This window comes from Sphaerodactylus townsendi, linkage group LG09 (assembly GCF_021028975.2).
Source record: "Sphaerodactylus townsendi isolate TG3544 linkage group LG09, MPM_Stown_v2.3, whole genome shotgun sequence".
Lineage (NCBI taxonomy): Eukaryota > Metazoa > Chordata > Lepidosauria > Squamata > Sphaerodactylidae > Sphaerodactylus > Sphaerodactylus townsendi.
In genome coordinates, this window is record NC_059433.1 from 41774346 (window position 1) to 41787659 (window position 13314).

The 13314-nt window shown below is 39.4% G+C and overlaps 1 protein-coding gene across 2 annotated transcripts in view; it reads right to left on the reverse strand.

Moving 5' to 3' along the window:
- Nucleotides 1-13314, reverse strand: part of LOC125438869 (microtubule cross-linking factor 1-like) — an 86493-nt gene that overhangs the window by 30829 nt on the left and 42350 nt on the right. For both annotated transcript variants that reach the window (XM_048507503.1, XM_048507502.1), the window contains exons 4-5: nt 9172-9231; nt 663-1985 (exon numbers count right to left, since the gene is read on the reverse strand). In XM_048507503.1, the coding sequence (XP_048363460.1) occupies nt 663-1985; nt 9172-9231 (1383 nt within the window). The remainder of the gene's footprint in view (nt 1-662; nt 1986-9171; nt 9232-13314) is intronic.

The window sequence follows — 13314 nt, forward strand, 5'->3', positions numbered from 1 at the left end:
TACAAGTTATGGGGGATATGGGATATAAGGCTTTCTCATCCTTACTTGTGCTGTGCGGAAAAGCCAAATCATCCAGTGTGGCAGCTGTGGCAGAACTGACATTGAGCCCAGGGGAATTGCAATACGAAAGGCAGTCCTTCACTGGCTACAGTGCTTCTTGCTCACCCCTCGATTATGTGAGAGAGCTGTAAGCAGGCTATTCAAGAATATAACTTATTTTATTTTAGGGTTTTTTTTGTTGAGATCTTTTGAGAAAACACTTCATTTGAGGAATGAACATAAGAGGAAAACATCTCTTTATACAACGGTCAGGAAATACAGTTTAATGGTCGCTGAAAATAAAATGTATTAAATGCCTGTCAATCAACATTTTAAGCTGAAATAAGAACAAACCAGCCACAAGTAAAATCAGCTGTAATAGTCCAGAAAAAATGTACCCAGGTGCCTTTTGCTTCTGTTATATTAGCCTTTTGCCACGAGGAACAGCCTCTGAACCAAAGTAGCAGAGAGGGTTTTTGGGGGGTGGGGGGTGGGGGAAGCAAAGCTTATAAAATGTTTTATAGTTTATATTTCAAAATCATAACAAAACAGCCATGAGTAAAATCAACACCAGTGAAGCCAGAAATAGTAGTCTCCTGCAAAAGACAGAGAAGTCCACATACCTGGAAGTCTGAAATTAGATCCTTTCCCTGGTTACCAATGGGTGACTCTCGAGATATGGACGTCATTGTGGACAGAAAACTGGAAGACTCTGTAAGGTGGGGAAGAGGGGAAAGATCTTCCATTTGTTCTTTGAGGCCTTCCCCAACACTGTCAACCTTCTCCAGGAAGGTTTGCAATTCTTTCTGGAAAGTTTTCATCCTTGAATTGATTGTATCCAAAAGTTCTGGTTCATTTTTCCTTTCTCCCCTCTCTTCACCTTTTTCAAAACCTTGCTCAGATTTACTGCTGGTTATATGCACTTTTGCTTCATAAATTAAACTATCCGTGTCACTGATGAGACGATCCACAGCTCTTTCCAGACGTTCAGCCTCACATTTGATGTTGATCAAAGATTCTGCATCCTCTTTGGATCTTGTTGGTTCAGTAGAGCACAGATCACTAACTTCTGATGGTTTCCCACTCCCAAAACCTGATGTCTTTTCATACAAATCTTCTGACTCACTCTCACCCCCAATAGGTCCCTCTCTCTTTGGTTGAGGTAGACGGCCTTCTTCATTGTCACTCTCTTTTTTCCCCGTGTCACTCTCAGCATCGCTGTCCCTTGGGCTTGAAGTCCGCAGTCCTAAATGTGAGGCAAGATCATAGCGCTGCACATTGGATATCAAAACACGATTCTCATACTGGAGTTTCATCACTTTGCCACTCAGTTCATTGATTTGTAGTCGAGCTGATTTCAGCTCTTCTTGTAAGGATCCACTGGACTTGGAAGCATTATCATCAAGCCAACCAGACTCCTGTCCAGGTTCAAACTTGAATTTATTTAGTTCATTTTTCAACTGCATATTATGATCTTCAATTTCAGAGATTGATCTCCTCAGCAGTTCTGCCTCTTCTTCTACAAACTGCAAATGACGGCGTAGCTCTGCAGCTGACTCTACAGAGTCACCGTATGGTGAGGTAGGAATGCTTGAAATATGGTCCTGGCTAAGACATGCTCTCTCATACTGGCATCTCAAGTCCTCCATCTCAGCTTTAATCCCTCTATTTTCTACTTCCAATTCCACTAATTTCCTTCCTAGGATGTTAGCTTCCTCTTCCACCAGTTTTAGGCGAAGCTTCAGTTCAGCCTCTCTTGTGCTGGGTGGTCCTCCAGCCTCCCCAATAGGGAGAGGGCTTTCCACATCTCCATAGATGGACTTGTACTTTTGGAGTTCTTGTTCCAGATCATCTTTCTCCCTGCCCAACTTGGCCATCTTCTTACGCATCAGTGCTGCTTCTTCTTTGGCAAACTGAAGCTGGCACTTCAAATCAGCACTGTCTTCCTGCCAATAAAAAAGAAGAAATTACATGAACGAGGAAGACCTAGCCGTAACTTTGGAAAATATGAAAATTGCATATCCTTTACAGAATTGAATAAAAGTGTGGCTGATGATTTGATGATAATAAAAGCATCATAGTTAACAGATCCCAAGAAAAACAACAGGTGCAACCCATTTGTTTCAAAAACTGCAGATTTTTTCCATGAAGAAAACACATTAATTTGGAAAGTGAACTCTATGCACATTCAGCAATTCGGGTCAGCCAAACAGGGGAAGAGATCACGAATAACAAAATTTTGGCCACTTTTCCTATGATCTGCAGAGCCCTTATCAGGCAAGGCTTTGCAAACTGTACTACAGCGTACCGAACCAAATCAGCACTACAGTGTACCGAACCATGTGGCTGATTTGAAACTAGGAAACTGTACAAAACTTAACAAACAAATTATCACACAATTGTCTACACACCTCATGTAACTGTTCAGAAGTGAGAGCAATGTTATAATTTAGTAAAGTTTGAAGGCTTCCTCTTCTACTGACAGTGTTCAGGTAGATTATCTGAAAGACCACCTGTTTCCATACAAACTTGCCCGTTTACTAAGATCATCTGGGGAAGGCTCTCTGTCCATCCTATCTGTATATCTGGCCAGGAGAGAATCTTCTCGGTGGAACACTCCAGATACTGGAATGTTCCAGACACTGGATGTTCTTCTTACAGAATCCTGGTGTGCTCCTTTCTTGCTCTCCTTTCATCATCAGGTTAAAACCTTTTCATTTTGAACAGCTTTTAACATCTACATTTTAGCAAGCAACATTTTAGGTTTTATAGGTGTACTTTATTGATTATTGCATGGTATGGTTTTATTGTATTGGGTTTTATTATTGCATTTTAATGTATTTTGTAAGCCATCTTGAATATGGCTATAAAAAGGTAGGGCATAAATATGTTTAATAAATAATAAATAATAAACAAAACAATGACTGTTTTAAATATAATTTATAATCCTGAAACTGGCTATTCAGCTTAACAGTTCACTTGTTCTGTTTACTTGACTATGACACTCCAGTTGTTTGCACTGTATATTTCTAAGTAGGTGATGGATTTTGTATAGAATTATGAACTACATCATCTAATGTACCGTATATACTCGTGTATAAGTCGAGTTTTTCAGCACATTTTAGGGTTTTTACTAAACATTTTTAGTAAATATTTTAGGGTTTTTACTTTGTCGGCTGCCAGGGGGCGCAGTTTTTAGGCTAGCGACACGAAATTTTCAGGGTATCATCAGGTGACACTCCTTATGATACCAGCCAAGTTTGGTAAAGTTTGGTTCAGGGGCTAGTTTACTGTTTTTCTTTGAAATAAATATTCAAAAACATTTGACTTACTGATGCCTCAATTAATGTAATTTTATTGGTATCTATTTTTATTTTTGAAATTTACCAGTAGCTGCTGCTGCATTTCCCACCCTCGAATTATACGTGAGTCAATAAGTTTTCCCAGTTTTTTGTGGTAAAATTAGGTGCCTCGACTTATATGCGGGTCGACTTATACATGAGTATGGACGGTATTTCTGTTCATGTCTGAATTATGAGCACTGTGATTTTTTAACCTTTTGTCTTTAATACATTCAGTGTACAAGCATTTTAAATATTGTTATTACTATACCAAGAACTTTAACAACTCAAAGATGAAATTTAATTTGTCTATAATTTACAAAACTATTTTATAAGATAAATAGACTGTTCACACAAAGGTACTAAATTTAAAATCCAAGAAAATATTGATAGAAAACAATGTTATATTTCTGAATAATGAACCTTTTAACAACTTCTCAGAATTATGGTAATTTTTGCACAGAAAAACTAATCAAATTCTCCATTAACCATAAAGTGATATCATGTACATATGCATAAAACCAGCCTTTTGTAGGCAAAGCACCCATGGGCTTCCCTCCAAAGGTTTGGATCCTAAGATGCTGATCCATCAACATATCAGCAATTCCTCTGTTAGAACAGCATTTCTCTTTGTGGAACAGTAAAATAAGACTCTCGCTGACTATATTCTCTTGCTGCAGATTCTCACTTTCCCTACCACACAGTTCTTGAGGGACAGTGACCCACACAAGCAGCACTTTGAAGGACACAAAAGGCTGTGGTGGAAGGGCATGTAGAGGATGCTAGGTACACTATGGGCATAACCACAGGACAGTGGTAAGTATACAGGAGACAATTTATAAACTAGCCTGAAACCACTGAATTAACTTAAACATGCAGGAATGGGAAGGTTCAAAATTTCCTCAAAATTTCATGTAAATACACAATAAAACAAGAGATACACAAACAGCTGCTAAACCATACTCGAGCCTAGTTACTCCCACATGAGTGTTTGGCTTCAGCTTGGGTTGTCCTCCCCACCCCAGAACTTCATTATGACTGGTTGTCCTCCAGTTATTCACTTTCATGGTTTTCCCTGAAACAAGTGTTGCTATGGTCTTTCCAGAAAGAATGTACTCAAAGTGGGCTTGCCTAACCATGTGAATAGGAAGATGCAAGTTTCTACACTTCCCTGTCCATAGCAGTGACAACCCCCCACATACACACCTAATGCCACTGGAGACCTTTTTGGAAACTTTTTAAAAAGTTGGTAACATTGTATTGTTATTACGTTATAATAATATTGCTACCACCAGTTTTCTCAAAAGGCAAAAAAACTCTCCAGCTGCATGGTCAGAGAAAAGAATAACTAATCTTATTGTGTGGATACTCTGTTTGCACTGTGAAGGCCTTTGAATTCACAATAGCAATGAGTGCACAATGGGGAATTGTCTCTGAAAGCAGTTCTGATTCCTTAACTCTATATAAAGATTGCCCTTTAATATCCTGAATGAACAACTTCTTAAAGAATTTGGTATCTTGATTAGCACAAATAGATTAGATTATGATAGATTTAACTAGGCGGGTGTATTTGGGAAGTATATGGCAATATTGTTTGGGAACATACCTCTTGGTTTAATTACAGCAGTTAGTGCTGTTTTTTGACAGCGAGGCTTAAAACTGGTAGGTTTTCATTTACTATATTTTCATATTTTTAGGTTTTCTTTTTGTCCTTAACTTTAGTGTTGAAAGTTATAAGGGATATACAAATAAATATTAAATAATCATATATTAATTACCAAATTGCACGCCTGTTAAACATACCTAGAGTATGGTATGGTATGATATGATAACAGGACTATTAATGCCAAGCTGCAAGAACACAAGTTTATATTTGCAAATGGAAGTTCCATGCATTACCTACATTGCAGTTCAAAGTCAGATTATTTGTTACCAGTTAATTCCATGTAAAATACAGATACTACATTGACAGATTAACTCCCCTGACCATTCTATAGGTTCACTGAACACATGGTTTATGACATGTGGAACTCCCACAGACTGTGGAATCTAGTTTTTTAGCTGATAACATATTCTCTACAACTCTGCCTTATTTATTTTGGCCCTGCCTATGCAGCAACTACAACCTGTTTTACAGAAATATTCCTGGAAACTCAGAGCTGACATTTGTTCATCTAAACTAAAATGATCCCACTAGAATTTTGAAACCATTTTTCCTGATGAGGATACATACTCATTGTAGAAAGAAACTGCAAGTAGCTTTGTTAATCTGAAGAAATGTCCAGAAACAAAAGCTGAGTAACATTTTTAATAGGACCAACCAAAATATCATAGAACAGTATTCAGGTTTCCAAGTCCTTCAGAACTCTTCATCAGACTGGAAGGTCAGCACAAAAATAAATAAATGATCCATAAAAGTATTCTATATTCTATACCTATTGTATTCTAATTCTATCAACGCCAGGCTTCTAAAATCCATACTAGGAATCACTTTCCTTATTCAAACATCATAAGGAAACATTATTAGTAGAAGGTAGCAGAACTACTGGTTCATTCTGTTCTTTATCCATCATTCAACAGCTCCAAGATGGTTTAACAAGAACAGGGAATACATGAATGCTGAAAGTGATTACTTAGGAAAAATATCCATACCAGGTGATATGGAGCTTGCAGCCTATATTAAGCATATAAATGATGAAAAACATCAACAACAAAACAATAAGAATATGGATAAATCAGAGCTGCAGAGCAGAAGCTATGATGAGACTGGATCATACATTCCATATATCTTTGACCAGCAGGAAGTTACAAAGAGAAAGTGATGAGAACACACAGTGTCATCCTGAGCAGATGCAAAGCCTTCTCAGTCCCACTGACCGCAATGGACTTTGTCCATTGTAAGCATAACTCTGCTTTAGGTTTGCACTGTAAATCTTCTACTGTCACTTCCTCAATGGTCTTGAAAGGGCAGAATGTGGTTGTGCTCTTACAGCATTGCAAGCCTAATGAGATGGCAGCGTAGCTGGTGTCCAGAAAATTGGGCTGGAGCCAACATTCCTACCTTGCGCTGAAGGAACAGTTTTCTTTGTGTCCTGACTGCTGCCTGGCATTTTCCAAGAAGTTCCATTCTGCAGCTCTGCTGAACAGAAACTGTTTTTTTTTCAACAAAACTAAATGGTGACAAGGTATATCGAATACTCTCTTTCATTTCATGTCACTGAAACCCACAAATTTGAACCAGCACTTTTGATATTTATACAATTACAGGTACATGTGAGTGACATGAACAGAATCTGCTTTTGACCTGTGAACTGCATTGGTTAGACGTTTTCAAAATTTCACACTTAGGATTGCACTATCTATTTTCTTGGCAACCACACAAAAGTAGATGAGAAAATATGGTCCAGATATATCTACAGTGACCAAATGGAACGCTGAATCACAGCACTGTAATGTTCCCAAGGCTGCTGCATTTTAGTACAGCAGCCAAGACCAAGAGATTCAAAATCAAAAGATGAGACTAACAGCATATTCCTGGCAAAGACAAACGTCCAAAAATGAGCCTTCTTATTCAAAAATTTGGTAACTGTTGTTAGAGAAAGAATCAAGCCTCAGAAATACTATCTTTATGCCTGATAGCTAAAAACAGGAGGGAAAGATGGAAAGAATGGGATAAAAACTGTTTTAAACATCTGTGAGTAGTTTCAGTTCAACTCATTCCCATATTTGTTCATGCTGCTTCATTGCCACTTTCATCCACTGGGCCAAAGAAAATTTTTAAGGCTGAAAATCTTCCAGATTTTAGACATTTTAGACTCCATGCACATGACACGATCAAAGACATACAGATCTGGAGTACATGAATGAATGCATCACAGACCTATTTACTGTTACATCTGGATCTAGCATATCATCTCAAGACTCAGATACAATAACATGTGGGTCATATAATGCCCTGAAAGTCTATTCAGTGGCTACAATGGATATAAAGCATGATGACTTGTACTCTGACACAGGTTTTTTGGAAACAGCGGCTTCCAACCGCTGCCGTGCGAACGGCATCGACTGGAAGGCACCATTACACCCCCCTTTCCTGAACGCCTTACTGTCCCTCCGACCTTCCGGCGCGTCGCCCAGGCCAGGGGACACGCCCCCTGCCCTGTGACTCCAGAGCTGTCGCGTAGTGCAGGGGGGCATGCACCGGAAGGTCGGAGGGATGGTAAGGCGTTCAGGGAACGGCGCAGCCTCTGTGTAGGCTGAGCCTTCTTCCCCGCCCCTACCGGGACCGTCTGTGCGAACGGTCCCGGGGGGGTGCGTTGGCGTCGTTTATGCCGACACCCCCCGCAGCATGGCCATGCAGAAACGGCCCAGGAATGAATTACATTTGTACTCCACATTTGTACTCCACATTGATTTCTTGTAGCACTCCGTGTTCAAGTAAAAACACTTTTCTCCTACAAAACTTAATTCTTGTACTCTCATGCCCTTCCTTATGGTTTGTCATCAACACTCACTGTAACTCAGCCCATATATGAGGATGTTACTGAAAATAACATCAGTTTTCAGAGTACTGCATATGCAATCATTTTACTACAGTTTTTCAATAAATATCTTGTTATTTTCTTGGTGCTATATCAAAAAGGGCTACTTCCAGTGGTGGGATTCAGCAGGTTTGCACCACTTCAGCAGAACCGGTGGTTCAAATGGTGCTTGTAAACAATCAATTGTTAAATTATTTGAATCCCACCACTGGAACCGGTTGTCAATTTTTTAAAATCCCACCACTAGCTACTTTTATGGAATGTATGAAAATGTGCCCAGTGCACACAACTTTGTCTGAAAAAGATAGGAATTATTTTAATATGACAAATTAAATAATGACTTTCCAACAGTGACTTCTTCTCTCTGAATGGAAATTCAATCAACATGCTCAATCTATTTAACTTCTAATGGTATGAAAGCTGGAAAAAAAAACTTCAACTACTATAGTTAGCTCTCAAAAAGAAAGAAATCCAAACCAGTATCTTTCCTAGGGAGAATCATGCTTCAGGAATTCAATATGATCTGCATCCAAGTGGAGCAGGCAAATTGCTTCACTTTTCTATTTTAATCAGGTTAAAAGAAACCGATATCTAGAGATCACATGCTGTTCACCTTGCATGAAAAACAAAGTCTTAGTATCTGAGAGAATGCGTTGCTTTAGTGTGCGAAATGCATTTTGTGCCAAGATGTTCATTAGTAGAAAAAACCTTGGCACCCAGGATAAATTTAGTCAATGTCCCTGAGCAATGTCTGCTCCAAATACTTTCTGAAACAAGGTAATTTTATTTTCTGTATCAAGAAATGTCTAATTTTAATGTATTGTCGAAGGCTTTCACGGCCGGAATCACTTGGGTGCTGTGTGGTTTCTGGGCTGTATGGCCATGTTCTAGCAGCATTCTCTCCTGACGTTTCACCTGCATCTGTGGCTGGCATCTTCAGAAGATCCTCTGAAGATGCCAACCACAGATGCAGGCGAAACATCAGGAGAGAATGCTGCTAGAACACGGCCATACAGCCCGGAAACCACACAGCACCCAAATGTCTAATTTTGTCTGATACAACACCCAACCAAAAACATTTACAATATTAAAACAATACACTTTTCCAAAATTGCCTCTAAATTATGGGAACATTGAGACCATTCTCATATTTCAGACAAAATCTCCAGTCCCTTGCAAACAGGAATATTTATTTGCCCACTAAACATAAAAACAATAATGAAATGCACATGTGTGCTTAGAAAAAATACCTGAGCAAATGCCTTCTTTTCTTTGTGAATATCTCGGCTGCCTCTTCTCTTCAAGGAGCTCTGAAATAAATGACATTGAAAGGCAATTAATGACCAAATAGCATTAAAAAAGACTTATTCAGGGATCACCCAAATAATCTAGTGGATATTATGAAAATCATTATGGCACTTTCAAAAAGTATTTAGGGTTGGATCCTAAGCGCTCTTTCCACTTGCAGTAGGCACTTCTGCTCATGAAAGCAGGTTCCCTCTCTCACTTTGGTCATCCCAGTTCAACCATGATGTTCCTGGTGGTCCACTGGTCCACAGGAGAACAACTTTGGAGGGGGGCAGTAGACTAGCACAAGGTGAGAGGCAGGAACATTACTTTTCAATCGGCCTGCACAGAAGTGATACACATTGCCTGATTTTTATTTTGCCATCAAGTCATAGCTGAAATATGGCAACCCCACTGTTACATAGCCAGGGTTGCCTTGGTCAAAAATCATGACACTGTTAGGGAAAGGAAAATGAATTCACAATCGTTAAAGTTGTCACTTGAATAAAATTGTTTCACCAGTCTCTGTCTAGTTTTCCTTTCAATATCAGGAAACTCTGCCTATGCTCTGCCATGACAACTTTGATCAAGTTAGCAAGGGCTTCTGCAGGTACCAACCTGCAAATGGGAAAAAATCAATGACTGCCTGAAGGCATACCTTCTCAGTTGTGGCCCCCATCTTGTGGAATGGTCTGCTCAAGGAGGTCAGAAAAGCTCCCACCAGCCCTGGCTTTCCACAAACAATGGAAAACTGTATGATTCAAGAGGGCTTTTCTGGTCAGATAATAATGTTGCACTCCATAAAATGGTTTCACAAACTTGCTTGGATAAATGATTAAACACTGTGGTTTATACTGCTGTGTTTATTTTATTGTAAGTAGGATCCTATTTATGTAATTACTATACTTCTTAATGTGTCATGTGAATACTTATGCTTCAGTTCTTTTTGATGGTTCCAGGCTTCTAAAATGCTAATGCATCGGTTATTGAATTGAGAGCCAGTGTAGTAGTTAAAAGTGGAAGACTCCAATCTGAAGAACCAGGTTATTTATTTATTTGTTTGTTTGTTTGTTTGTTTGTTTCACATTTTTATCCCACCCTATCCAGAAAGGTTGAGGGCAGGTAACAACAATTAGACACCAGTTTTCCCCTACTACTCCACATGAAGGCTGCTGGGTGACCTTGGGTTACTCACAGTTTTTCAGAACTCTCTCAGCCCAACCTACCGCACAAGGTGCCTTTTGGGGGTGGGTAGGGAAGGGGATTGTAAGCCACTTTGAAACTCCTTAAGGTGGAGAAAAGTGAGATTTAAAAACCAATTCCTTTGTTTCTCCTGAATGTTCCATTTTTCTGACTGCACTGGCTCAGTAAGTGTTTTGAGTATGTGAGAAATGCAGACTATAAATAAAAATAAACAGATGAATGAACAAACTAATTAAGTGTCAATATCAGGAATATGGACATTAGATGCAACCCCTCTCCCCCACGAACCCAGAAGTCAGTTTCCCACCATCTGAAAAAGGCTACTGTGAATTCAGGTTTTTGCAACTAATGAGAATTCTGTTTGTTTCCATAAGTGAGAAAGCAGCCAGCTAGAAATTCTTGTTTAGAACTCTTGCTGTCTCCTCTAATGTTGCAATGTGAGAGAGAATACAATACTGACCTTTCCAAGCAGACTTAACATATACACTCAGGTCAGCAAAGGGAACTATGCAGAACTCATCATCTTGAATAGTTATCTAGCTTCAAGGCAGGACATGCCTGGCCAGATTACCTTAAAGCTGGGTTTGATGTAACAGATCTATATTTCCCCTCATTCCTATCCAGTCCTTGCATTACTAGTCTACAAACATTCTCCATTTAATAGCCTTAATGAATAGCGCAATGAAAGTCATATTTGACAAATTCATAAATATCACGCAGGACGGTATAGGAAAAGTAAACTAATTGTCTTTGAATAAACAGGAAACAAAAGTTTGCTAAACATCCCTCTCGATTGAATTCATCTACAGTGTGATCCTATGCATGCTTATCCAGAAGTAAAATTCATTACATACAATAGGATCTTCTCTAGCGGGTGCCTATAGGATTGCAGTTCAAGTGATTCAAAATTCTATTAGGATGGTTTCATGAGTACAATTGCAGGGTAGATGCTTTTCCTGACACAATGCTATTACACAAACCAGTGCTTACTTAGTAATTTAGCCTTCTCTAAAACCTTTAATCTTTCTGAATGATAACACCTGTGCTGTTCATTTGGCTGTTTACCAGTAATTTCTCCTAAAAGGTTACAGTATGCATCGAAAGGAAGAAAATGACAGATTCTCCTGCTTTTGAAATGCTGTAGTAGCAATTCCTTAGCAAATTCCTTAGTAGCAAAATGCAGCTCTGAAACACAATGAAACTGAAACGCCTCTTACTTTAGAGGATTTCATAGCAAGAGGGGGAGAGGGGTTGCATCTAATTTCATACTTCAGTCAAGATTTACATTGACAAAAGGGTGAACCATATGCATAGAATTCATTCAACCATCATGGCAAACTCCTGTTTGTTTGGAAAGGACACAAACAAGGCTTGTTCGCTGTGGTCATGTATCCTCTCAACAGGCAGCACAAGAGGAGGCTTCCTGGTTTGGAATCCTTGAAAGCAAACTCTATTTTGGCATGATGTTCAAATGCAGATATCTGAGCAGTTGAGATGCATTACCTCACCATAAACTGAGATTCTAAACTGAGGCAACAGGGAGAGACCCCCAGTCTGAGAGTTGTTGCCAGTCTGAGTAAACAATACTGACTTTATAGTTGTTCGGGTATTCAGATCAATCCTGGTTTGAAAGGAGGAAACAAACCCCAGTTGCCCAGATGCCTGCATTTGGATGCGATAAAGTAGAGTTTCATTTACTACTTCTCAAATCAGGGAGCCATCAATACATGAGAGAGCGAGGGAGGGAAAGGGGAAAAGAAGACACATTCATGCCCAACGCTATCAAACAGAGAAATGTGATGAACATGGACTGTAATTTATCTCTGCTTCTCCTTTCTCTTTTTCACTCTCTCTCTCACACAAAGGAACAAGGGAACAACCTTATTTATTCCAGAATCTAATCTTTAAAGCACAGTTTCACTGAAGCTTTGTGTTCTATTAGTCTATGCCAGTGATGGCAAACCTTTTCGAGACCGAGTGCCCAAATTGCAACCCAAAACCCACTTATTTACCGCAAAGTGCCAACACAGCAATTTAATCTGAATACTGAGGTTTTCATTTAGAAACGCGCCACTGGGGAGTAAGCTTGGTGAAGCAACCATGCAACGCTTCAGATGGGTGAATCATGACCCTAGGAGGGTTTACTCAGAAGCAAGCCCCATTGCCAGCAACCGAGCTTTCTCCCAGGTAAACGATTGCGCCCAGGCCAGCCTAGATGTCCGTGTGTGGGGTGTGTGTGTGTGATTTTCCGCCCGTCCACATGACAGACCCTGTGCCCACGTGCCCACAGAAAGGGCTCTAAGTGCCACCTCTGGCACCCGTGCCATAGGTTCGCCACCGCTGGTCTATGCCCTACTGTGCCCAATAGGCAAACATTCATAATATGTGAATTTCTTCTAATGAGTACAGAAAATATATTTATAGTGGTAAACAGTACCTATATTACATTTCATTTTATAATACTCCACAAATTTTCATTTTTATAATTTCTCTATATGAAGAAAAAAATATATGAGTTAGAATGTTTTTCTTTTTACCAACTAGTTCTGCTCAAACCATGATCTCATTCCAGTAGGAAATAAGTCAGACTGAGCATGATCTCTTAGTCGAAGAATCTATTAAAGCAAGAATTCTCAATATGATTCCCCACCAGTTATAGCTTTACAAGCATACTTGTGTAGTTCATCCAGTTTCATGGCTTTGGTTCAAGTTCACACACCAAAGGAAAAAAATCAAAAACCACAATCCAGCACAGAACTTTAAGTGCTTTTCAAATGATCATCTGATTTCAAGGCCAGCTATAAACTGCACTATCAAGTTAATGCAAACACTATTAATATTCCCCACATCCTTACCTACCCCTCCTTGCATGTCCCATGGCAAAGCTACTATTACAGAACAAT